Consider the following 25,980-nt stretch of genomic DNA (forward strand, 5'->3'; position numbering starts at 1 on the left):
TTACGAAACCTCGCTCAAAATTGCGAGACCGAGGCAGGATTCAACGGCGTAGTGGTGAAAACACTGTAAAATTCAAGTTTTTTACGTTTATTATCGTTGGTAGAAAAATTTACCTTCGTATTTCATTTTTACTTTCACATATAACAACATCTCTTGTGTAAAAAGGAAGCACAATAGCGGCTTGTCCGTTTATCAAATCTTCAAAAAGATTCTCCTTTGTTAATCTGTAGTCTACTTTTAAAAAGTTAGGCAGAGAGCGGCCGGTTACACACGTTGCTGTCAGTACATGTAACAAAGCAAACTAACAAAACGATTAACAAACTAAAGAAAACGTTTAGAAGAGTCTACCAAACGAATGATCGCCAAGCGAACACGTTACAGTGTACACCCTTTAAACAATTTGGCTTTCTAATTTTTTTCTTGCTTCGATTATTTCTTTAGTGTCCGTTGTTTCTCTGCGTGTTCAACAGTCTTCTCTTCCACATACAATCCTTTCCTTCGTCTCACGCTGTTCATGTATTTTCTCGCTTGGTTTTCAGAGTCAGCTTTCTCGCCAAAATGAGTGTACTCCTCCTCTGTTGTAGGAACCCAGAACGGATCAATATCCACAACCTACAACAAAAGAAATCAGTCAAACAACACGAACTAGGCCAGTCATACTACCTTTCTAAGACCCAAGAAATCTAGAGAACAATCCCACGCCAGTCCAACGTACGTGAATGGTACCGGTTGGCTTTTTTCCGAATGCACCCGCCCGTACGCGTCAGCTGTTCATTAATACGTGCGCTTTTTGACAACGCTTGTATATATTCAGGAAAGGATTTTTAAGCTCGAGTGTCTCCCTTCCTATGCTCAATTCTTCCAAGCAGAAAAGAATTCCACACTGACAATGAAATTTAACAGAGATACATGTTGTCTTTCGGCTTGGTTGTGCGTGCGAAATTCAAAATCAAGCAACAATAAGATACAAGCATGTTTCATGGTTTTCTGTTTCGTTGCCGTCAGTTTCCTGTGTCTAAATTGCATTCATTTCATATGTGACTTTGTGAGTGACGAAAAGGATCTACCTTTAACACTGATTGTGTAACCTCGATACCGATCAAGTATTCTGTTCCCCAACATCAGGAAAAGCGGCAAAGAACATTCGCCAGCAAACACCGTATCTGTGCCACTTTTTCAAAGGCAGTTGATTTTTGCTGACCGGGTAATTTTTTGCCCTAGACATTGCACGTAGTATCCATACAATAGCCTCTGTTTACAGTCAGAATTTTATACACCGTAATGATTCGATTTAGCGCCTTCCTTCTAATAAGCGCCCCCTTCCAAATGCTTTTTGCCAATAAGCGCCCCCCATTCTTATAAGCGCCCCTGTCCTAATAAGCGCCCCTATCCTAACTGCCCCTTCTGAAGTCATCGACGTCGAATAGATTAACTCATGGACATTCACCGTACCGTATGCTACGAAAGCCGAGAAGGGACATCAGATTTCAGACTTCAAACTTCAAACTTCAGACTTCAGACTTCAGACTTCAGACTTCAGACTTCAGACTTCAAACTTCAGACTTCAGACTTCAGACTTCAGACTTCCGAGAGTTCAGACTCCAGACTTCAGACTTCCGCCTTTACAATTCAGAGACTTCTGCCTTCGCTTGATTTTCGCTGACCTCCGAGTTGCTGAGTTGTTCGATCAGGCAGATCCACTATTTAAAGTCAAATCCGCGGCCGCTATCTATAAAGTCAGATCTGGATCGGATGTCAGTAATCGGTGTATAAACAGAAGAACACGGAACGGCGGAACGTTGGAACGAGGATCGGCGAAACGAGATTTTTTTCTGTTTTTTTTTTTTTTTTTTTTTTTTAATAACTAAATTAATTTATTGCTATGAACAAAATTAAATTAATAAATTCTCAGTTTGCAGACCTGCAGACAGCGGTACCTGGAACCATATTTTTTCTTTATTTCACACACAATTAATAGGCCGCAATATCGTTCAGTATGGCTTATCCATGATCTCTTAATTACGTAACACTGGACAAATAAACAAACAAACATACAAACAAAAAAACAAACAGTAAGTATATTTCACAAAATAAAGAGCATAGACCGATGTAGAGCCAGGATTTCGATTTTATTTCGAGTGAGGATTTTAAGGAGAAGCTAGCGCGACTGCACTTCGGACTTTCTCGCCCCAATCGGGACAATGAAACGTACAAAGCCGAAGCAAGTCAACGAAACCGTTCGAAAAAATAGAAGGCCTTAAAAGTTACTGATTTCGTAAGAAAAAGAAAGAATGAAACTGAAAAGCCCACAACAAGGGGTATTTTCAGTTGGTCACCCATCCAAGTACTAACCCCGCCCAACAGGGCTTAACTTCGGCGATCAGACGAAAACCAATGCTTTCCTTGTGGTATCAGTGTCAGACGAGACAAAGGGTTATAAGAGTCATGCAAATAGAGAAAAAAATACCTGGTTTAAATGGATCTTTTGGACAATTTGGCACTTTACTGCAAAAAACTGGACTTAACTTTTATTAGCTGATTTACACGCTCTTTCTGATACCACACGGATAGCAACGGTTCTTGTCCGATCGCTGAAGTTAAGCCCTGTTGGGCCAACTTGGGCGGCGTTAGTACTTGGATAGGTGAGTAACTGAAAATACCCCTTGTTGTGGGCTTTTCATTTTCTTTCTCAACCGAAGGCGGAGGTCTCTGAATGCTAAAGGCGAAAGTCTGAAGTCCGAAGTCCGAAGTCCGAAGTCCGAAGTCTGAAGTCCGAAGTCTGAAGTCTGCAGTCCCTCCTCGGCTTTCGTAGTACGTATGCATATATTTACTGCTAAAATGAAAAATTCTTTTAAAACTGAGTAACTGAACTTTCAACAAATATTTACTGTTACAGTTTCTGTTATTGTAAGTTAATTTAAAATTTATTAAAGTTTCGCTTTGAACATTTGGTTGTTTCTCAAAAAAATTAATTAGCGCCCTGTTTCGAAAAAGCGCCCACCCTCAAAAGTAAATAAGCGCCCAAGCGCTGAATCGAATCATTACGGTACCTATTAACTTCCAAAAAATAAAAAATGAAATCTCACCTCCCAGTGGCTAAACACCAGCTGTGGATTGGCCAGTCCACTGGTCCGCTTTCTTATTTCCTCAGCAAATCCAAAACTCTCGGCTACCGGAAGTACAGCTGTGACGTCAAACACGTCTGACCCTTCTTTCATTTCCTCTCTCAGCACCCGTCCCTCTCGTTTCGATACAACCGCGTACATTCGCCCCAGGACCTCAGCAGTAGCTTGAATGTCACAAGTGTACATAGCCGCCATGAGACGAACTGGCTGAAGCAGAAAAGCGCGCCTGCAGCCTTCCTTGACAGCGGACATAAGCTGCCCTGAAAACGGCCCGAGTCTATCGAGTTTTTGTGATGGAGGATTTTTCACACTGCCATCTTGTGATTCAGTCTTGGTTAAGATACCCTCTGTCGATGTGTTATTCTGTTTTACAATTTTATCGCCTCCTTCCATAGTTTTGTCCTCATTTTCTACAGTTTCAGTCTCTTGGAGATTGCCTTCAAGACTTTTATCGTCCTCGTAACTTTCCTGCAATGGTCCTGTTAATCCAGTCATTCCTGTAATACCTGTTGTGCTTGACAGACAGTCCTGCTCCAGTGAAGTCCAATTCTCGATGACGAAGCACACGCCCATCAAAGGTTCCTGGCAAAGAGGTCCAGCTAGTGTGGCCAGCTGAAATCCGCTTATAATACAGTTATCATAATCCCGGTAGCTGCTATCAGACGGTACACTTGTGTTTCCTATAGCAACCGAAATAAACTACAGGTTACAAAACATGTTGTTACATAAGGCAGCGTTTTGGGCAAGTTGCACGAAGGACGTACGAGCGGAACTGTCGCTCTGCGCTGCTAAACAATATTTGTTGAAGAGATTACACAGTCGTCTCGAAAGCAACAACTGGGTTCTAGATCAGTCATACAACCTTATATGCAATGCGTTGAAATGAAATTGTAAGAAATGTCGGTTCGACTAAAAGTACTATTGTGGGATTTGGCAAGTAATATAACAGCAAAGCCTAACCGCTAACTATGCACCTGAAGAAGCGTATCGGATAGTAGCAGCAATTCACTAGAATGGAGTACTGATTAATTGAACTGAAAATTGTATTCATTGATCATAGACATGGTATTGCGCCAAATAAAATCAGACTGCGTTTCTATAAATACAGACAAGGCAAATCGCCTTGAGTCCAAGGCAATACGCCCTCTTGCGATCCATGTTCAACTCCACAGGAAGGTAAGTTATGCGACCTCTTTAAGGAAGAAGGCGTTAGGACGACATAACGAGTAATAAATTTCAACCTGATTTATTAAAACTAAGAGATAGGTTGTCATGTTTTGTAGTTTTTTTATTGCCCTGATGGAACTCTTTGCTTTTGATCGGTTATTTAGTTAACAAAGCAGCAAGCTTGTGTTAAGCACATCATTCCTCCACAAAGTCAAGCAAGGGGATGCAAACCATGAGAATAAAGTAACAGCTCAACAAAGGGAATCGCCGTGATGTACACTCAAATTCTTTAAACGCTTACTTTAACTATACTGGAAATCATAAGAAAAAATTGGTATGTTTACGTGAGAGAAAAAAAGGAGTTAATACGGTTTTAAAGTTACTTTGCCAAGCTTAGAGCTACAAGCAACGCAGCTTTGAACAGTGCACCAAATGACGAACAGAACTGAAAAATTAAATTGAGTGCAATAAAAATGGCCATATTAACACAAAAAACCAAGAACGTACCTGAGAATCCCAAACTATGCCACATTGAGGGTCTTTTATAACCAGGAATCCTATTCAACAACACATTGCTACCAATCCTTCGAGGTCCAAATGCCCAGATATCATCTGCGGCTCCATCCCACTCACTGCCAGTCTCTTTAAAAGCATTACATAGATCTTGATAGAAACTTTTCAACTCTTCTCTGGTAGAGGACTTAACTTGCCCTGCCAACTGTCTCCGCTCTGCAGTGCTTGTAGCAGATGACACTGTCACTAGCACTTTTATCAAATCGCTTTTCTTATCAAGTAACTGAGTAACATCCTCTGGGAGTGGCATAGCTCTGATATGGATATTACACTGTTTGTTCGCTGTCTTGATTCCAATCAGACCTTTCTCTTTGTCAAGGACGTTTCTAACACCTTCGCTTTCTTCTTCAGCCTCATTCTGTTTAGGCTGTGTTGAGCTTGTTTCGCTGACAATAGCTTCGTTGACTCTGTCTACAGTAGGAGGTACAACAATGGTTTCTCTGAATGGTACAATTGGCGCTGACACATTGAGTTTGATGCAAGCGAAGCGTTGTTTTAAATCATCAATACATCGCTGTAGATGAACCTCGCCTGCACCTATGATCACGTGTTCGCCTGAAACAAAATGAACATAAATTTGCACGATTTATTAGAAAAGAGTAAAAATTATTTTAAGGTCATTTTAACAAATGACAGAAATATTACTCCAAAAATAATAGTTAGTCAAACACTATCTAAAGGAAACCGCAACACTTAAAAAGCACACTTTACAATTAACTAAACGAAAATGATAATCATTGGAAACTTTTCAATTACTTGAACAAGGACGTGTAAAGATAGTCTTGCTTTCCATGCCTTGATGCGCGTTATTATAATGTAAACAATAGTATGTTCTAGACTTTTGAAAAAACGTCACTTTTTTTAAAATCATGTACTCAGCAACGTTTTCTTTCAAGCTGTAAAGTGTTGTTGCACGTATTACCTCCCGTGTTACAAGTTGCAGCAACATGTTGCGCAAAGTAGACATGAGTTCAACTTTATGCAACATGTTGCCGCAACTTGTAATACGGGTGGTAATACGTGCAACACTTTACAGCTTGCAATGCAACAATGTTGCAAGGCAAGTTGAAAGAAAATGGGCCTTTCAAGGACGATTTCAAAAGAGAATGATTCAGCCCTGCAAAAGAACGACTGTCAGAATACACTGCAGCAGGCTGTTAGCTGTTAATTACTCAAGAAAGCTTACCAGTTTCTTGCACTAGAGTTTCAACACAAGGATCAGCCTGATTGAGTAGCCTCATTCCCCTAGCTAGCGCCGGCATGTCGGCGGGATGGACTGGCTCTACCGCTACACGGACAATAGGTCGAGCCTCGATTGGAAGAGCAGTGAATGGCGGGCACGCAACAGTACTGGAGATTGTTGCAGACTTGAGCACGTGACTTTCAAGACCGCCTATCCCCAGGACGTTCCCGGCCGGCACTGAATCGAGGATCTCAAGCTCTCGACCCATGAGTAAGTAGAGATCTTGAACGGTGAAGGAAGCGACGTGTTGGTTTGTACCACGGTCTACTGATTTTGCTACTGATAGTCCCTCACTTGTCTGTTCTTTTTCGCTGAAATGTCAATAAAAGATATAAACTTGACTTTACAGGAAACGAACCAAAGAATACTTATATCATTTCAATAGTCCATGCTCGTCATGCTAAATGAATGTACAATGTTGTCTCAAGAATTTTTTTCGGCACTTTCCTTAAAAAAGCGAACTGTTTTGGGCCAGTAACGATATTACATAGGGAAGTTTTAAAATTTTTTTGAAAAGAAAAGCAACTTTGAACACCATCATTATGAAAGGATATATCAACTATCCCTGGTAGCGCCAACGCCCAACGCTTGAAAACATCTACATTTTTTGTCTTAGGCGCTAAACATCTGGCTACCATAAAACGTCTGCAGGGTTGCCACACATTAGAACCCAAAAAATTTCCTGGCTTTTCCCTGATTTTTACCCTGGGTGCCAGAGGTTTTTCTTGCGCGGTTTCCGGTGTCGGTCATGTCTTTATTGTGACCCGCGAACCGCGCCAATTATGCGGAAAAAAGTATAGACATTACTGAACGCTTACTGAACGCTTTCTAGCCCAGCTAAATCCTTCAAACTCGGCGAATAAAATCTTTTGCCTCGTATCTTAACGATTCATAAGTTGTCCAGAATTCAATATTTGTAGAAGATATTTGCCGTAGGATTCCTATACAAACACTGTAATTTCTACCCGGTTTGCCTACACGTTAAGATGGCGTCGAAAACCGTGATAAGTCCTATTAAAATTTTCCCTGACTTTTCCCTGACCTTGAAAAATTTCTGTTTTTCCTTGACTTTTTCCTGACCGTGGCAACCCTCGTCTGGGTTAAGCGCAATTGTGGTCATCGTTATAACTAAGCACGAGGGTGGGTAAAACGCACTTACCTATCTCCGCCAGTTTCATCGCTGTTCTCTAATGGCGCCAATCCCTGACTAAAGCTCTCTTGTGGATCATGTTTCGGCCCCAACACGTACAGCTGTTGGCCCTTTCTGATGGTCCCACTGTACACCCGTGCGAAGGCTAACACGTGACTTTTAGGAAGCTCTTTCTCTTCTCTTTGTTTTAATTCATTGCTTTCGTTTTCCTTGTTTTCTTTGCTGGCTGGCTCTAGAATAAGAGGAGTTCCATTTTCTAAGCCAGCGTTAATCGCCATCATCTCGGCATGTCTTTGTCGAGCTTGTTCACGTCGGGCAGCGATTTCGTCCTGGGTCAAAGGCCTTAAACATAAACCACAAGCAAAATAAGAAATGGCTTAAATTTTCTGAAGTTTAACGTGTAAAACATGAGTTATAAGCCAAGCAGAGAGCTAACCTACAATCAAGTCTCACTGTCAAATCTTGAGAGTGGTAGAGCAATGGCAAAATAGGGCAAAGGATAAGGGAAAAGCCGGGGTGGGAACATGATTCCCTTACGCTCGCCACACGCAAGTCCGTTCAACAACATACAGAAAATGGTAATTAGTAAATTACAAATAATTATGATGGATTGTTGATCATGTACAAGTCTACATATTTGTTATTTACCTTTTGCGATGTTTTGGCAGGGCACTGTCTTCAACTGCAAACATTTTGGAAACAAACACGATAACAGGTGCTTCATCAGAAGACGTGCAACTTAAAAAATCTGAAGAAGAAATAAAGAAAAAACGTAAGCTGGGAAAATAAACACTTAACACCAGTTCGTGATCGAGTTGGCTATTGCAGCTGATGTGTACAACATAAGGAACAGTTGTCATCCCTGGGAAGGATGACAGGTGTTTGCCATTTAACCTGAAACAGAGGAACAGCCAGGAACATAGAGGAACAGCCAGGTTTGTTGGTGTGTCGCAAGATTACTGTTTGAGGCTCAACTTGCCATTTCCAAAAACCTTTTCGAGCCTAGCTACAATTAGACAAAAGCACCTATATCTAGCAAATGCACAAATAGATTCAGTGATCACTTGCCAGGAAATTCCGAGCAAGAATGCCAGCTATGTAGGCCGCAACTAACTCAAATACATGTACATGCATGGCAAAATAAATTAAGCACAACGTGGGGAGACCATTAGCGGGAGGAAATTGTAACAGCGTGATTGAATTACCGGTACATGTAAGAAAGGGGACTAAATAAAAGATTTATAAAAGGAAGTATGTTTAAAACGCTCTGCTCAAATGCAACACACCATTTTTCAAGCTCTGTGTCTCCTCGGGTAAGGAGTCAAATGTCCTCAAACCACTACACATCAGCTTTTCCACTCTCTCACTAATCATCTCCTGTGGACTGGGAAGTTTATCCACCACCATAGCCAGTAAGGAGGCAGACAGTGGCAGCCACTGATCAAACAGAGCCTTGAGATGCACACGATTGTCTGTGTGCCGACTGTCTCTTGCTGAGATCTTCAGATTTAACGATTTCACTATTTGTTCTGTCTTGATTTTGTCCCTAAGTAAAAAAATTGAAAAACCAATGTTCTGAGCATGACTATGTCACAGTTCAGCAATTTGAAGGTTAGCCTGCATACAAACATGTTCTATTTTCCTCGTACATGAAGCAAGAGGAGAGACGTCTGGAGTCAGGCTATTGCAATGTCAAAAGGCTTACCTTCACCTCAAAAAAATATTTTGTTAAAATGAACAAGAACCAAGGAGCTCAGTTGTTACATGTACTTGTAATACATGTACAGTGTAGTCTACATGTAAGCCTTGGGGCCACCTCCTCATTGCTTCCCAGAGTTTCTACTTCAAATGGAAAGATACATATTACATTTTTGGTAATCTTATCTTCCTACACCTTAATGTTAGTCAATTTCCACTTCTCAAATCATGCCAATGGCTACTGCCTCTCCCATCTCCAACTCTTGGAGATTCACATTCTTATAAGTCCCAAAGACAGTTCTGGGAGCAGTAAAATCTTACAACTATGTTTGCGGTGGCCTAATGGTTAGCGCGCTCGACTCCGAGTCGAACGGCCCAAGTTCGAGGCCTGGCCGGGGCGCTGCGTTGTGTTCTTGGGCAAGACACTTTACTCTCACAGTGCCTCTCTCCAGCCAGGTGTATAAATGGGTACCGGCGAATTTACTGCTGGGGGGTAACCCTGCGATGGACTAGCATCCCATCCAGGGGGGAGTAGCAATACTCCTAGTGGCCTAATGCTACTGAAACCGGGATAAGCTCCGGCTGTATGGGCCTCATGGCTCGGAGACAGACTTTACCTTTACCTTTTATGTTTGTAACACACAAAGGACTAATTTTGGCCTAAAGCTGCACTGTACGCCATTGTAAGAAAATGAAGTCAAAAAATTACTCTGGGGCCAAAAATGGCTTCAGGAGGTTTCAGAAATGCATGCCAGATCTTTCTTTCTCTTTTTTTTTTTTTACAGATTGAGATTGCCTGAAAACTGTATAACCCTGAAAACTGTACAACTGGGTAAACATACCTCTTAAGAACAGCATCATACACAGCCCAAATGTTCTCCAGTATAAACTGTACAAATAGTGGCTTCTTAGCCTTGGCTTGTGCTCCTTTGAAAATCCTCTTTGATTTGGCATGAAGGTAGAAGTCTCCCCAGAGAGTCTTTGTGAGAATACTCTTTTTAATACCCAGTTTACTGGCATACATTTCAGCAAAGTCATTGATGCTGGAGAAGAGAGGAAAATATAAAAAAAGATCAACAAAATGTTCGAGCCTACATATACACAGAGAAACTGTCAAGACATCTATTTCCTAAACCATTTTAACAAGTGTTACTTGAGCAACCAAAATGTTTGGACAGATAACTTTGGACAGCAACAACCATGGTCAGTGGATTCACAAATTGTCTAACAAGATCTGAAGGCTGTGGTGATAGGATGGGTGGAAGTAGTGAATTGAAGTCACCTATGATCCTCCTATTTTGCAAAGTTTCAAAATAGTCACGCAAAAAAAGTGTTCGAAAATATTACTGAACATTCAGTAAGAGGTAGAATGAACATTTTACTATCCAAACATTTTGGAGCATTAATTATAAAGTTTTTTTCATTTGTCTCACGACGTAGTGTCACTTGTGATGTAGATCGCGACGTTTCGACTGCACACTGCTAGTCTTTATCAGGCGATAAGGTCGACTGGTTGTGCGTGAACTTATAAAGCACGCTGCTGCGCTGTGATTGGTTGGTTTTCAACAGCTGTGATTGGTGCATTTCGATCCTCGCTGTTTCTGTGCCCTGTTGTTCCCTCAGCGGTCCGCTGTCGTACATGAAGACTAGCAGTGTGCAGTCGAAACGTCGCGATCTACATCACAAGTGACACTACGTCATGAGACAAACGAAAAAAACTTTATTATTATTTATTATTATCATCTACCACGATGATTAACAACAACATTTTTTACGATATTTTGGAGCATGTATATTGTCGTCAAACTGGATGACTGGGTCTTCAAGGTTCACTGTTTTAGGTTCTGTAGGCTGTAAGCGTGTTTCACTACCTTGTTCATGATCAGCCATCTTGCACAGTTGGTCAACTTACCCGGTATTCAATTTTTGCAATACCAGGTTATAGTGTTAGAGATTAAGCAGACATCATTTTCTCTCTTCCACAATGGAGAAAGTTACCGGTACTCAGAATATAAAGTTCAAAATTTCAAACAAAAATAAATCAAAAATGCGCTAAAAATTGTTTAAAAGTTTTTGTCTGAAGTTTATTGTCCAAGAATTATAAGTCCAAACAGTTTGGTTGTCAAAATAAATGCATCTACATGTATACCCTTTTGTTGATACATAAGGACGATTAATTTTAGGGTTAGAAATCTATAAACTTAAGGAGTCATGCATGCTCTACAAACTGAAGCACATAACTACATGTAACCCATGTCTTGCACCCATTTGGCTCCATAGCTCAATCAAAAGGGTTTGATTTTTTGTTTTTCAAAAAGTCGGGGGAACAAGTGCCAGTTTTTACAAATCTGTGTTCATGACTTATTTCATCCAATCAAAAACTTTGGTGAGCACTCATGAGTACTCTGAAAGTAATCACGCCGGCAAGCAAACACATTATGTTGCTTAGCAACTTCAGGGACAAACACTGCAGCCTCAGTTCCCTGTGGGATTTTGTCATCAATTGGTACTTTTCCTACCAACTGAATTAAGGGCTTAATATGATTCAAAGATTAGTTCAAGAGGTTAAAGGTACAAATACCAACAAGGCCAAAGGTTTTGGCTTTAATTACCTGATGATCTGAATTTTACCTCTGATGTTTTGAATATTAAGAACACAAAGCACACTAACCTGAAACCCCATCCATCAATTGCACTAGTGAAGACAACATTTCCCAAGTCAGGTGAAAAGTATAATGTAGAATCATCTGTGTCTTCAAGACCTGAACTCCACTCATCAATGGACACTGCTGTCTCATCTGTTATTGTTTTTTCATTGAAGGTCTTTTCAGGTGCGACTCTAGCAGAATTTTTTTCCAAAACATCAGTGGTGAAGAGAGCAGCAGTTATGGCATTAACCTGAACAGACATAAAAAATTACATGTATTTATGCAATGGTGCGTTACTGTTAATTTTAAAGATAATTATTATCTAAAAAGGAGCAGAAGAAGTGAACCTTTGGTATCATTTATAAGAGCAAACAAAGCAAGGCTGCCCTGTAGGTAACCCTATTCTTTTCCTCCATTAGTTTTTACTCCAGCCTTCAACTGGCCGAAAACTTTCTAGTGCTCTTTCTTTCATTACACTAATTTCATAAGACTTATTCTCAAGTTATAAACGTAAGGCCAAAAGTTGGATTTATTTCATTACACTAATTTCACAATAATTTTTCTCAAGTTACATGTATAAACGTAATGCCAAATGTTGGAGGATGATCTCTCTTGTAAGAGTCGATCAGACCTCTATTGTAAGAGTTCTTAGCGTTTTTCATCTTTTTATCGTTGTAAAAATTTTAGCAATTTAATTTATTTTTAGCGATATATTTAGCGTTTTTATCTTTATATAGTTTAATGTTTTTAATCTACTAGACTAAGTATTGTTTTATTTATGCACCTATCAATGGTTTGCCCCAGGGTTATTCAACTCTGGATTCCAAAAAATTTCAAATTCCCCTGGGGTTGCCCCCCTCCCCCCATCCTGGGGCAAACCATTGATAGGTGCATTACACACAACCCCACAAGCGACTTTTTTACTCCATCATGACTAAATTAAGGTTTTAATTGATTGATTGATTGATCTCTTAGAGAAAGCAATCATCTCTCAAACCCAGATGGCAAGGCTTGTCATCAAGCAACTTTTTGCCAAACAAATCTTCTAATAAAAATTCTCAGACTTTCAGACCACCATTAGAGTCTCTCACTAAAAACCATGTTTATGGTTTCCAAATGGCAACCACACTACTGTACAATGTAAAAATAAAGTAAAGTCCGAGCCATGAGGCCCATACAGCCGGAGCTTATCCCGGTTTCCGTAGCATTAAGCGACTAGGAGTATTGCTACTCCCCCCTGGATGGGATGCTAGTCCATCGCAGGGTTACCTCCCAGCAGTAAATTCGCCGGTACACATTTATACACCTGGGTGGAGAGAGGCACTGTGAGAGTAAAGTGTCTTGCTTAAGAACACAACGCAGCGCCCCGGCCAGGCCTCGAACCTGAGCCGTTCGACTCGGAGTCGAGCGCGCTAACCATTAGGCCACCGCGTCTCCCACACTGTACAATGTACCTATATTATTTTTACTGTACATGTATACTCTTTCCATTCCTGGCACCTTTTCTGCAATACTGCCTTTTCTAATGATTGTTAAAGGTAACTTTAAAGTGCTCTTAAAAGGGGCTTACAATTATCAGTTCATTTATTTTCATCATCTGAATGCCTCTTTGATTAAGGATAAATTAGATACTGATTGCCGCTAGTGTTGGATAGGATAGGAGGATTACCTTTTCTAGGATCTGCTGTAAATGAAAGTGTGCTTCTGTAGGAGAGTACTTCAGTTCAGTTATAAGCCTGTCAATCTTGTTCAACACCAAACATGGACGAATGTTTTCCAGCCAAGCTTGACGCAACACCACATGAGTCTAGAAAGAAAACAATAAAAATACTCATTTTAATGTCTATTCCAAACTTGAATTACATGTACATCATCACTGCCAGATCTTTAACTTTGGTTCCTGCCAGATCTCGGGCAAAAGTAGCTGGGGCACTGCTCCTTATAAACTAGTACAGGGATGTTGTCCTTTTATTATTTTAGTCTTGTTCCAGTTTGCAAGGTGTACCTGTAGACTAGTTCTAAGCCGTGAACATTTGTTTGAATGAATAAACTGACAGAGTTATTTGATTCAGTATTATCTAACCTGTGGGCAGACTCCTTCCACAACATCTACCACAACAATTGCACCATCACAGAGTCGCACAGCTGTCGACACCTGCAGTGTATAAATTTCAGAGTACTTTATATAAAAAAGTTTGGCATGACCCACGTTAGCTATGAAAAACTGATCATCCTCTTAAAAAAATACTGGGAATAAAAATATGTTGTAATTTATAATTATATAAATGACTGCAGGGTTGGAAATTAGCGCTCGCCCACTCGCCCAGGCGAGTGTGGAAACCGTTGGGCGAGTACAAATCACGAATCACTCGCCCGGTTTGGCGAGTACGACTTCAACAAATTTAAAATAAGCGTTACCTTTTTCTTTCAACTTTATAATAATTTACACTATCCACAAGCCGATAGTTTTCCAACATTTTGAAATCTCCAACAAGGCTATGTTTGTGTTCGTAAACTGACAAAAATGGCTTCCGTTTGGTGATTTTTACATGATGGCAAGCTTGTACAAAGTAATACCTCTGGTCATAAAATACTCTGACTCATTCACCCAGCCACGAAACAAGGCAAAATAGCTATTTTCCCACCACTTTTTCTGTACAATTACAACACAAACTACAGGAATCTAGGAATACGTATCAATTAAAACTGCAATTCAACTTTTCATGTGTTTTTATCGTGGAGTAGGGTTTATTTTTGCCGATTTTTCATGGAAGAAATAAATTTTGTCTACATCGGGATCAACCACCAAGGCGGCACGGTAAGGATCAAACGTGATTAAAAAAAATTAAGTTGTACATCTTATTAGTGAGTGGAGGGGGGCTAGATTTTCCTTTTTTTTAATGGACTGGAGGATCCTGGGCGAGTGAAAACTGATCTGGGCGAGTGCAATTTGAAGGTCACTCGCCCAGATGGCGAGTGCTCTGAAATTTTAGTTTCCAACCCTGTGACTGTAGACTTTGTACATTGAGCTGCACACTCAACTGATTTTGAAATTCCTCACTTAACTCTGTTACTCCCTGAATTGTACTCAACTCAGTCCAATTATTACTACTCCCTACAGTTACATGTTTATGTACTCAAAAGAGCATAATAATTATGAAAATTGTGCACATAGTATGATTGTTAATTTCCTTGTTAAAAAACTAGTTGTACCTATCGGTAAGTGCCAACGAGCGAAATACTCATGTTTGTTCATAAGAACAGATATTGAATCGTTTTTGATAGAACTATATTTGAAATGACCACTGTTATGGTAAATTGTATTTTAGGTAATATGCAATAAAAGGGCTATTTCTCTGGTGTTCATAAATGACACAGGCTTAATAAACTGCGTAGCAGGCGCCGTAGTTTCCAACGCGCGTATTCTCGCGATCGCGCACTCTTTTAAACACACTAAAAAACCTACACAGATGTCTGCTACGCTAACTTGAACGGTCAAGGATTATTTGGAGACAAAATTTTTATTCAAGTTAACATTACATTTGCCGTTAGAAGCAAACAACTTTTGACTTCCTTGTGTGTATGACATGCAGTAATTTTAGTGAGAGTCGCTTTGAATTGATGTTATTCCTACGCGGAGCGAAAATGCGTGCCAAATAAAATATAAACGGTATTTGATTTGGAATAAATCATCGGTCAAAAATTACTATAAACACAATCAACACTAAAAGGAAGCATTTACCCGACTTCAGCATTCTCATACATGTAAGTCAAGAAAACTCTATTTGAAGTCAACAGTCCGTTTTGATTTTCATGTCTCTCTCTTCGATCGTAAACTAGTTAATGGACTCCAAAGTCGAAAGATTATTTCATCGCTTTGAAGACCTTGATGTTTATTTTTTCGGCGGTCGAATATTCTGTAGGGTATTCTCTTTCGATTTATAGTTCCCTAAAGGTGTATTAATCGGTAAAGGGATGAATGACCACATTGAAAATTTTAACAGCGAGCCGCGTGGACGCCATTTTGGTCATTTGCTCTCTAGCAAGGAGTGAGAGACTGGGAACCAGTTGGGAAGAACAATACAACCCAAATATGGGGTTTACTTACACCCAAATATGGTTAAAAAAAAAGTCCCTTACGCAGAACGTAAGATTTTCTCTGCCTATACACTCATACGCCAGGGCTCAAAATAACGGCCGGTCAACGGACAATGTCCGGCCAAAATGACGATTTGTCCGGACAAAATTTTGGTTCGGCGGTCATTTTGACCAGTCACGTAAACGGCTTTCAAATAAATGACACACACACAAAAAATTATTCGCAGTATTTCTTGAAATTTTACGGTAAAATCATAATATATCAAAGCAGCTTACAGTCACAAATTTGTAGAATACAGATGAGATGGTCACGCTCTGCGGATTTGTTAGCCGTTTGCTTAAATAAAACAGGAAACATCCACGTCTGTAAATCCCGGGTAAATACGCTAAACAGAAAACGATGAACATCGCATCAATCAATGTCTGCTATTAACACGCGTACGCAATTACGGTTTCATTCAGTCTGGGTTTCAATTGTCAGGCGGGCCGAGAAAAATAGCGCTCGTTAGTGGATTTAACAAATTATATGCACCTTTAGAAAGTACGAGTTCGTAGCGTGTTTTCTACCCGCAAGATCACGAGAATATAATAAAATCATTAAACGCTTTGAATGTTAAGTCAGCAATGTTTCTTTAAATTGTGCCTATTTCGCAACTGAACATGTCCCCGTGTGTGCTGACAAAATGACCACATAAGGCGTGTTGCTACTTAATTGTCAAAGAGAGTTCCGGTAAACGTTTGCTCGTACTGTACAAAATAAAAAAAATGGTCTCCGCGTCCGGCGTCCACAGATTAAAACGATAACTCTCGATATCTTTTATTCTAGCCATGGCATTCAAGTGTTTCTCACCAATTCTATCGAAGTCTTCTTGTGTAAGGCTACGTCCGCGGATATCAATGATTAAAAGTACTTTGCCGTAAGTATATTTCAGCAGCTCAATCAGGCACCGCTTGGGCTTCTCTGTTGTAGGCGACGTTGAAAACTTGAAGAGATCCATGATTTTTGAAATGCGAAGTGACGTAGGCTTTCTCGCTAATCTCTTGGCAGTCTTGAAGAAAGAGAACTTTTAAAAGAGGGCATCTTATAGGAAGCTCGATGAACAACGAATCCGTAACTTTGCAGTGAAGACATGTTAAACTTCCGGCACACCCTTACTGAAAGGCCTGGTTGCTAAACGTTGTGGACGAATGTGAAATCTTTTTTCGGCGGTTATTTTGTTAATCCCCTAGCTTGAAATGGGAGATTGGTATCGCATGATACAGGAAAGATATCCTAAAGTCGAGGACGTGAATCTTTTTTTACTGGACACAGTTGACATGAAGCCGTTGGCGTTTCCTTTCTTCCTACATACCGAGCAAAGGCAAAGTTATCTCACTTGTAGCATGGGCATATGTCCTATTACTATTTAGTGTTCGGTAGTAAAGACCAGTAAAGTGCTTACAACCAAGATCGCCTCCACCCGTAAGTCGTTAACTAATGTAAAACTATGCAGAGTAATACGGCTACTGAGCATTTTGTGTTTTATGTAGAGAAGAATGCAGAAGAAAAGAAATTCAAAAAGCGCACATAATAAAATGACACTTTTAATAGCAATCAAAACATTTAAGCTTATACTCTTTAACAACGAATGTTTTAGCTTATGAGGCGAAATTTATGGCAGAATAGGCTATTGCTTCAAAGTAAATACGCAATATTTTGACCGGTCAAAAACGAGACATGACCGAGCAAAAATTGATTTGGCCGGTCAACATGACCGGTCAGTATCCAAAAATTATTTTGAGCCCTGTACGCACACGGCTCTATGATTCTGCCGCCTCGACAGCCTCACCTCTTGGCTCGGCTCTCTCGTTGGCAATAATGCATAATTATAATGCCTGCTGACATACATATTTTTAGTACAGGTTCTTTAATTCTATTTTGGTCACTGTATCCCTCTTTTAAAATATTTAGTACATGTACAGTTCTCCATGCCATAAGGTTGTCACTTGTCCACATAGCTTTAAATTATAGAGCTGCCTTTTATTTTACAGTTCTTGCACTCTAATTGGCCAGTTCAAATGAAAGCCATCAGAAGGTGTCAACAAATAATCAAAAACTTCTTCTAGTGGAAAAAGTACAGCCTGCAGCATTGTACAGAATATGTTGCTTCTTTTAGTTCATCCCCTTTAGGATATCTTTCTTGGTGTTTGATAATGTACGTGTACATGTAATCTAATCTCGTACCCAGATCTTCTCAACCCTCGGAGAGAACATCTGGTAAAGTCGAGAAAGAAAAAAAGCCGCCAGTCGTGTTTTTGCTGATAAATTAAAACACTTAAACCAGCCTTCAACGCTGGGGAAAAGCGCGCGCTGTGTTTGACGCGTACAAACTAGCTGTACGTGTCAAGTACGCGTCAGATTTGCAAAGTTTTTTGCCCATCTTTTTACCCACGAATATCGTCATTTTAAAACATTTTGTTCTAACAAGCTTGAACTACAAACTGTATCTATAGCTTATTCGCATTAGTAACGTTCAAAACACGACGCGTTTGTAGAAAAGCCTTTAAAACCAAATATTTTCCTACTAGTAAACGCACGGTGTGCGCATGCCAAACAAGTTTACATCATCCGCGTGCAAATGCTGAAGCTGTTCATCAGCCAATCAGATTGGTGAACTGAACGCACTTGACCAGATGTGTACTACCGTGGTAAGTAGACATCTGGGTACGAGATTACATGTAATCAATAAGTAACTGTAGGTCTGTACATGTACTCTTTCTTAGATTTATATTCACATGTTCTATTGGACAAGAACTGCACCCTACATGTAAATGTATGTCCCTGGGTTTATACAGACTGTACATGACTAAGACAACAACAAAAAAATATTTGCTTACCTCACTGGAAAAATCCACATGCCCTGGAGAATCAATAAGGTTTACAATGTATTCTTCCTCATCTTAAAAAATAAACAACAAAGAAGACATTTAGAATTGAAATTTAAAAACCAGTAATACAAATTTTATTATTGATTATATTATAATCTTATAGTCAGCCAGTCAGTAATCAAGATAAACATGTGTAAACAATAGAGCACAAAACTGAAACAGAAAATATATATATATATACAACATTTAGCAGGTCTGACTCACATCAGTTCACTTTAGGGTAATCCATTTTAAATAACTGATTGCATTAAACTAACCTTTGGTATACAACAATGAGATTGCACTTGATTTCATTGTTATTCCTCTAAGTTGCTCATCTTCCCGACTATCCATGTATCTTAACTAATAAGATAATAACAATGTTATTAACTCTACAACTTCCTTTTACTTTTATACAGTCGAACCCCTATTAAGCGGCCACCTATTAAGCGGCCACCCCCTATTAAGCGGCCAGTTACTAAAGTCCCGAAAATATTGTCAGTATAATACTGTTAACTAATAAAACCCCTTTTAAGCGGCCACCCCTATTAAGCGGCCGCGGCCAGCTTTCTGCCGTCCCGATGAGCGTTCTTCTATTGTTTTTACCTCTATTTAACGGCCAATAAGAATGTAATATACGATATTTAAATAAATTTCCAACAAGCTCAGACCGTAACGGCCGATAAAATCATTCAAGCACAGGTTTATTGTCGTCTTCATGTGATTCCGTTATTCCTTTTCACCTTATTTTGTATTGAAATAATGTAAACTTTTTAAAAGACCTTATGCTAATTTCTGACAAACCCCTATTAAGCGGCCAACCTCTATTAAGTGGCCAGTTGCCATTTCCCCGAGGGTGGCCGCTTAATAGGGGTTCTACTGTATTTCTATTTTATAAACTATAATACAAATGAAAGATAAAAACCCAAAATACTTCGCGAAAACTTAAGACGTTCATCTTAAACTTAACCCAATTTGGCCAAAAATATGTAATTAACATAACAAAATACAATAGAAAGCGTTTGCATAAATTTTCGCGGGTCTTTAATTTCGCGATTTTTTGAAAATCGCGAAAATTTAGTCCCGCAAAAATAAATAACAATAAGGTATACTTGAGTACCCCTATGACACCACCCCACATCCCATCCCCCTGCTCCTTCTTCTCTCCACTAACTGTCACTGAAGTACTGGAGTGTTTTTTTTGTTCGGGGGGGGGGGGGGGGGTGGGGGTGAAGAGGAGGAGAGATAGATCTTAAGTCATAGCTCATTCATCTTTGCGAGCTCAAACGTTGCAGTTTTGTCAATTTTCACCTACTCTTATCATTTCTTTAAATTGCCTCTTATTTGCTTGTCGTGTCAGGAAAGTCTGTTTCACGTGTGTAAACGACAACGTGCTGACTAATATTAATTTATAAGCCGTACCTTGCCTGCCATACGCTGTGAAATGATCCCATTACTGGCTACCAGTGCATCAGCTATTGTTGTCTTGCCTACAAAATACGATTATAAATGAAAAGAGCTACTGAAAGAAACCAAAGGCACAACTAGGAACAGTCGATCGATCAAACTGCTGTATCATGAATTATAATTTTTAACTTGCTTACCGTGGTCAACATGAGCCAAAATACAAATATTCCTGATGTTTTTTGGATTTTTTTGAAGTTCAGAAAGATGTTGAGGCGTGGTAGTTCTCATGATTTCAGTAGTTGTATTAACCTAACAAAAATATCACCCTTTTTTCACGGCGCTTCAAGCCATTCCAAACACACTTTTTGCCATGTTGTGGTGCAATTTGGAGTCCGCAAACCAGCAGCGGTGTAATAAATAAAAGCATGAGTAAGAGAAGTTGTTCCCAATCCTCTTACCGCGCAACGTGCACTGTCATTCTCTCAAAATGGTGGGTAAATTTTGGTTTCTTTTACATTATTTTTTGAATCGTTTTTCTTTACTCATAGCAAATCATATACAATAGAGGCTACTAGAAGTATCTACGGCTCTTATTTGATAAAATGTGCTGTATTTATCCCTACAATCTTTGTAAAAACAGTATGAGGTCGGGCGTCTTCTGAAAGCCAAAGGCTTTACTATCCATGCTTTAACTTTTTTTTTAACATAATTTTCTATGTTGTGTTTGTGTGCCAGTGTGTCCATTTAAACACCATATGAATTTAAATGTGTTCTTTTTATAGTCTCGGCGGTATGATACAAGGACGACAATTTTTTCGCCAGAAGGTAAGAAACTGACAGAGTGATTATGGATCTTGATCTACATGAAAATCTACAAATATGATCATTAATCGGTCTACTGCATTCACACAATCGGTTGATCGAGGCTTATTAACAAATAATATGTTGGAGATTTACAGCGAGGGGACCAAAAGTGTGGTAAATTCTTTTGTGCAATCATTATCCAATCAGAAGACAAGGACGGCTTCCAGCTGACTTCTAATTCTGCGAATAAATTAAAAGTGGTCACACTATTGGGCTTCCTGCTTTAATGACAACGTGATCCCTTGTACATGTACATGTAGCTCATGTGCAACAACAGGTAGATTGCATGACCTCTTGATTCAGTTAGTTCTTTTTGTTACCAGGGCGACTGTACCAAGTGGAGTATGCTATGGAGGCAGTAGGTCATGCTGGTATTTGTCTGGGAATTTTGGCAAATGATGGCATTGTACTGGCAGCCGAGAGGAGAAACACAAATAAACTTCTTGATGAAGTGTTTGCTTCGGAAAAGATTTACAAACTACACGAGTAAGTCTTTCAAATTTTGGCCAGTGTGCTGAATGCTTCTATCAGCATCCCTGTCAGGCCAGGCTGCATGTAGGTTATGCCAAAGATCTTTGACATGGATGAAAATATTTTGTGCCATACTAGCATACAAATTATCAATGTCTTCGAAATATACTTGCATGTCTAAGCCAGTCCTTGGATGACTTATTTTGTATTGAAATGTGTATGATAATTTTGAGAATCTTGGTGTATCGTAAGCGCAAGGTGTACACAGTATGCACCATGGCTGTCATCTACTTATTACAAAATCACCTTCAAATGAGGGCATTTGATCGTTGGGGACTTGTATTGGAAGGAGGACACTAAATCCACACATTATACTTGTGTAGAACATGTATCTGCACTTCTCTCTATAATCTTGAACTTTACACACTGTAGATCATGCAGCCAGATGCTCAATTATTCAAGCTATTTTCAAAAGCCCTTACAAGTCTAAATAATCTGTGCTTGACTTCATATAGAAGTTTATAGGGTCTGGGTCGCTTACCTTTTTGCCTCTTTTTTTTTCCAGTGATTTGGCTTGCAGTGTAGCTGGTATAACATCTGATGCCAATGTTCTGACAAATCAACTTAGACTTATAGCTCAGAGGTACTATTTATAAAATTTGTATTGCATTTTTTTGCTCAAATACAGATGTATGCAGAATTTTTCAAATTTTGACAAAGTATCAAGGAAATATTGTGCCTATCCAGTGATTGCCTGATCATGTCAATATTTTTGTTTTTTCTTCAGATATTTATTACAGTTCCAAGAGCCCATTCCTTGTGAGCAAGTTGTTAGTTCACTGTGTGATGTGAAACAGGCTTATACACAGTTTGGGGGTAGGTTAGAGTCCTAAATTACAATGGAAGAACTATTACATGTACATGCACATGTACAGTGTATTTAGACTACACACGAGACTGGGTAGGTACAAAACGTGGGGTAGGCCATGGCCTAGGGGTGGTTAATTTTCCAAAATGAACAAAAATATAAAAGATAATAGTAGATGACATAAATGTATTTGGTATTATTATATATAAAATGTTAACATAGAATAGACGAGGGAACCTATTATTTGAGCCAGAAATCGGATCTTGAGTTGACAATCAAGCCAAGTCTTCAAGTCAGGATCGCAAGTCAGTATACACGTACCTGAGGGATCCTGAAGGATATTGTTGGACTAAAATCTGGTGGATTGAACTGAATTTGTTTATTATGAATTTGTAAAAATGTGATATATAATTTGTGTGTTGTGCCAAACTACTATAACAAGATTTTCATTACTTCATAACATCCGAATAATTATTGTTTAGCAGAAATCTCTGATTGCACTGCTAACTGTACGCATGATTTGTAATGAAACAGGTTTTAGACAACCTTTTGCATGATAGATCACGAAAGTTTAAACTGGCTATATAAATTTTAGTGGGAGGCGGTGGGAGGCGCGGTGGTCAATGGTTAGCGCGCTCGCCTCCGAGTCGAACAGCCCGGGTTCGAGGCCTGGCCGGGGCGCTGCGTTGTGTTCTTTTTTTTTTTTTTTTTATTGATTGCTCACACATTTACAAACATTACATTAATAGTGTTATTATTACACTACTTACAGATATTATTTGCACAAAAAAAAAAAAAAAAAAACTAACAATACATTACGAACTACAGTTACAATACAATGTAAGTTGTGCGTTGTGTTCTTGGGCAAGACACTTTACTCTCACAGTGCCTCTCTCCACCCAGGTGTATAAATGGGTACCGGCGAATTTACTGCTGGGGGGTAACCCTGCGATGGACTAGCATCCCATCCAGGGGGGAGTAGCAATACTCCTAGTCGCTTAATGCTACGGAAACCGGGATAAGCTCCGGCCTGTATGGGCCACTAGGCTCGAAGCAGACTTTACCTTTAACTTTTTATATAAAAATAAATCCGCATAAAATGTAAATCCGCACTGGGAACATGTTTTTTATTTAGATAAATTTTCTATTATGATCAACACTCTACAAGTGCGGATGGTCCGTCGCGACGTGACAAATGTAGTCCAAATTGGACATTTTAAACGCACCGCCGAGAAAATTTGTCTCCGTGGAAATAGTGGACAAAATAAACATAAATGCATTTTTAAAAGCTGGGAGTCAGAAACCTATATTTTCGTGGAATTATTATTTTTGTTCATTTTAGAAAATTAACCACCCCTAGGCCATGGCCTACCCCATGGCCCAGGGCATGGGGTAGGCCATGTGGCTTACCCCATGTTTTGTACCTACCGCACGAGACTATTATACAGTTTTCTACGCCTTTTACATGAATACAATCATTTTTTTGGCTCATTGTATTGTCTTTCCTCCTGTTTGTTTCGTACATGTAAGTTAAGTTGTGTTTTGGACCAAATAAAGGAAGGTCTACATGTACATGTACATAGACCTTCACACATCCCTTTTGAACATGTAAACACACAAATTCCTGTTTCTCAAGTAGTTCTCATGTTATCATCATTTGAAGGTTTGAGGCCATTTGGTGTATCTATACTGTACATGGGCTGGGATAAACATTATGGTTATCAGTTATACCAGAGTGATCCCAGTGGTAACTACAGTGGATGGAAGGCAACATGCATAGGAAATAACAGCGTGGTAAGTGTTGTTTTGGTATGCCATCTAAAATTATGTGCCCTAATGACTTGTTGCCTGGCAATGATATGACTGCTTTGATTGTCTTGTGGATTATTAGGCTGCAGTTTCTATGCTGAAGCAAGAGTACAAGGAAGAGGAGATGACATTGAAGGATGCTCTAAAACTGGCAGTTAAAGTGCTGGACAAGACTTTGGATATCACAAAACTAACACCAGATAAAGGTTAGCTTTGTAAACCCATTTGACAACAATAGCAGCACGTGTCCATACATGTACATGTGGTTGTTGTTTTTTCACACACTTGGGGCAAAAGATGTCCTTACAAGACTTAGTTTATCCTTGTTCACATTAAACTTTGACCCTGTTTTAGAATGATTATGTCATCATTATTAGGAAATCAATCTTTTGTTTGTTTTGTTTAACACTGAAAAAGGGAAAACTGAACCATGTCATCATCATCATCATCTTTGTCATCGTCCTCCTCCTCCTCCTCCTCATTTTTATTTTATTTTTACAGTTGAGATGTCAACCCTAACTCGAGAGAATGGTACAACTAGAATCAAGATTCTTGGAGCTGCAGAAGTTGAAGGATTGATCAAAGATCATGAACAAGTAAAAGCAGAAGAAGCAAAACAAGCTGCCGCCAAGAAATAAACTGTAGCGTTATTTATGTTCAAAGAATTGCACTTCCTAATAAACCTTATCCATAATGAGCAACTTTGTATTGAACACGGCAACCTCAGATAGGTAAGATGTCAAATACAGGACATTAGAAATTATTTTACAAGACCTATTGGTTCATCTGCACTGTAATTCATGTAGGATGTGTTTAGGACCTCAGTGTGTGAGTGTTTGTCTTGTCCAGTTTCTATCTATCCACTTAGAAGAGTTTGATGTCACTTTAAATTTCTTCTTGAGTTGGCCATCATTTTCGTAGCAGGTCACACAGACCTTTTTGTCTTCTTACACTGACTTTCTATGCAACAGAGAGAAATTTGAGATGCACAAAAATAATCTACAGAGTAGGCTGTTTCAAAGGTAGACAGAAGCTTACAAACTGATTTTATCTTGCTACAGTACACATGGTAACATTTAAAGGTCTAAAAGGCTGTAAAACATTGTTTATTAAAGATGTTACCGGTAGGTGTATACAAAGCATAAATGTACATGTATGTTTTGTGCACCACCAGGACCTGAATTAACTTCAGGTTCATTTAACCCAGGATTTCAATCATTTTTTTATGACAAACATGACCCTCTCTCTCTCTCAAAAAAAAAAACACATTCTTTTGACAGGCTTATGTGTGTTTACAAGGTCTATAGCATCACAATATTTTATTGAGAAAATACATGTACAGTATTCTATTTTACCTTCATCATTCCAAACCAATATTAAAGTTTGGTTTCCCAACAGTTTGTTCAGGCTGTCCAAATACAGCAACAAATGTCTTTCAGTTACAAGAATAAAGTGTAAAGGATATCATAGTTAAGATCACGCAGAATGGATTTGGATGGGGCCCTTCCCGCTCATGCATCGTGCTTGATTTTTCTTTTGCATTTGAAAACTCAATAGGCTGTTAACAGTCTACCAAGATGACCACTCGTTTCCTTGAATTTGATGCTATTTACCGGTAGATTCCAAAAACAATAAAAAACAACAAGATACTTCTACATGAGTATTTTTGTAAAGTCAGAGGTGTTATCATACAGGTTAACAGTAACTGTACTGAGATTTTAGGTTGTGAACTCTTCTGTATAAGGTTTATTTCTTCTTACTGTTTATGTAATAAAATTGTCTGTTTTATGCAAGTTGTAGATGTTTTGTTTTGCTTTTCTGAGGATCAGGATCCTCAGAAAAAGGTCAAAAAAGGCAGTAGCAGTGGTATCAGTAATTTTGGCAGTAGCCAGCTCCCCACAGGAGGAATAGATTAAGGTATGTTCTCCAAGAAAAAGTTTTAAATCTCAGGC

General features: G+C 39.2%; 2 protein-coding genes and 1 pseudogene across 2 annotated transcripts; 1 reads left to right on the plus strand and 2 right to left on the minus strand.

Moving 5' to 3' along the window:
• Window positions 1-71: 71 nt before the first annotated feature.
• On the minus strand, window positions 72-20,422 carry LOC144659854 (elongation factor-like GTPase 1). Its single transcript, XM_078520382.1, has 15 exons — window positions 20,214-20,422; window positions 20,032-20,099; window positions 18,888-18,972; window positions 18,580-18,641; window positions 13,688-13,759; window positions 13,274-13,411; window positions 11,628-11,854; window positions 9,799-9,999; window positions 8,545-8,804; window positions 7,907-8,006; window positions 7,268-7,600; window positions 6,052-6,419; window positions 4,800-5,420; window positions 3,087-3,805; window positions 72-612 (listed from the first exon to the last, which is right to left on the minus strand). The coding sequence occupies exons 1-15, from the start codon at window positions 20,302-20,304 to the stop codon at window positions 430-432; spliced, it is 3,528 nt and encodes a 1,175-aa protein (XP_078376508.1). The 5' UTR covers window positions 20,305-20,422; the 3' UTR covers window positions 72-429.
• Window positions 2,304-2,422, minus strand: LOC144637076 (5S ribosomal RNA; annotated as a pseudogene).
• A 49-nt stretch (window positions 20,423-20,471) lies between the features above and the next one.
• On the plus strand, window positions 20,472-25,273 carry LOC144660050 (proteasome subunit alpha type-4-like). The gene is made up of 8 exons (XM_078520613.1): window positions 20,472-20,506; window positions 20,799-20,841; window positions 21,204-21,366; window positions 21,917-21,994; window positions 22,139-22,227; window positions 23,883-24,013; window positions 24,111-24,234; window positions 24,530-25,273. The coding sequence occupies exons 1-8, from the start codon at window positions 20,504-20,506 to the stop codon at window positions 24,664-24,666; spliced, it is 768 nt and encodes a 255-aa protein (XP_078376739.1). The 5' UTR covers window positions 20,472-20,503; the 3' UTR covers window positions 24,667-25,273.
• Window positions 25,274-25,980: the final 707 nt, after the last annotated feature.

The sequence above is a fragment of the Oculina patagonica genome, chromosome 1 (assembly GCF_052425735.1).
Source record: "Oculina patagonica isolate OP01 chromosome 1, crgOcupat, whole genome shotgun sequence".
NCBI classification, from domain to species: domain Eukaryota; kingdom Metazoa; phylum Cnidaria; class Anthozoa; order Scleractinia; family Oculinidae; genus Oculina; species Oculina patagonica.

Bases quoted from the DNA above. Each gene is read 5' to 3' on its own strand.
- LOC144660050 (XM_078520613.1), top strand. The intron at 20,842-21,203 runs GTAAGAAACTGA...TTTTGTTACCAG, and splicing joins GACAATTTTTTCGCCAGAAG to GGCGACTGTACCAAGTGGAG. The intron at 24,235-24,529 runs GTTAGCTTTGTA...TTATTTTTACAG, and splicing joins AAAACTAACACCAGATAAAG to TTGAGATGTCAACCCTAACT.
- LOC144659854 (XM_078520382.1), bottom strand. From the start codon at position 20,304: ATGAGAACTACCACGCCTCAACATCTTTCTGAACTTCAAAAAAATCCA. The intron at 13,412-13,687 runs GTTAGATAATAC...TTTTCTTTCTAG, and splicing joins TGGAAGGAGTCTGCCCACAG to ACTCATGTGGTGTTGCGTCA. The intron at 11,855-13,273 runs GTAATCCTCCTA...ATGTCTGTTCAG, and splicing joins TACAGCAGATCCTAGAAAAG to GTTAATGCCATAACTGCTGC.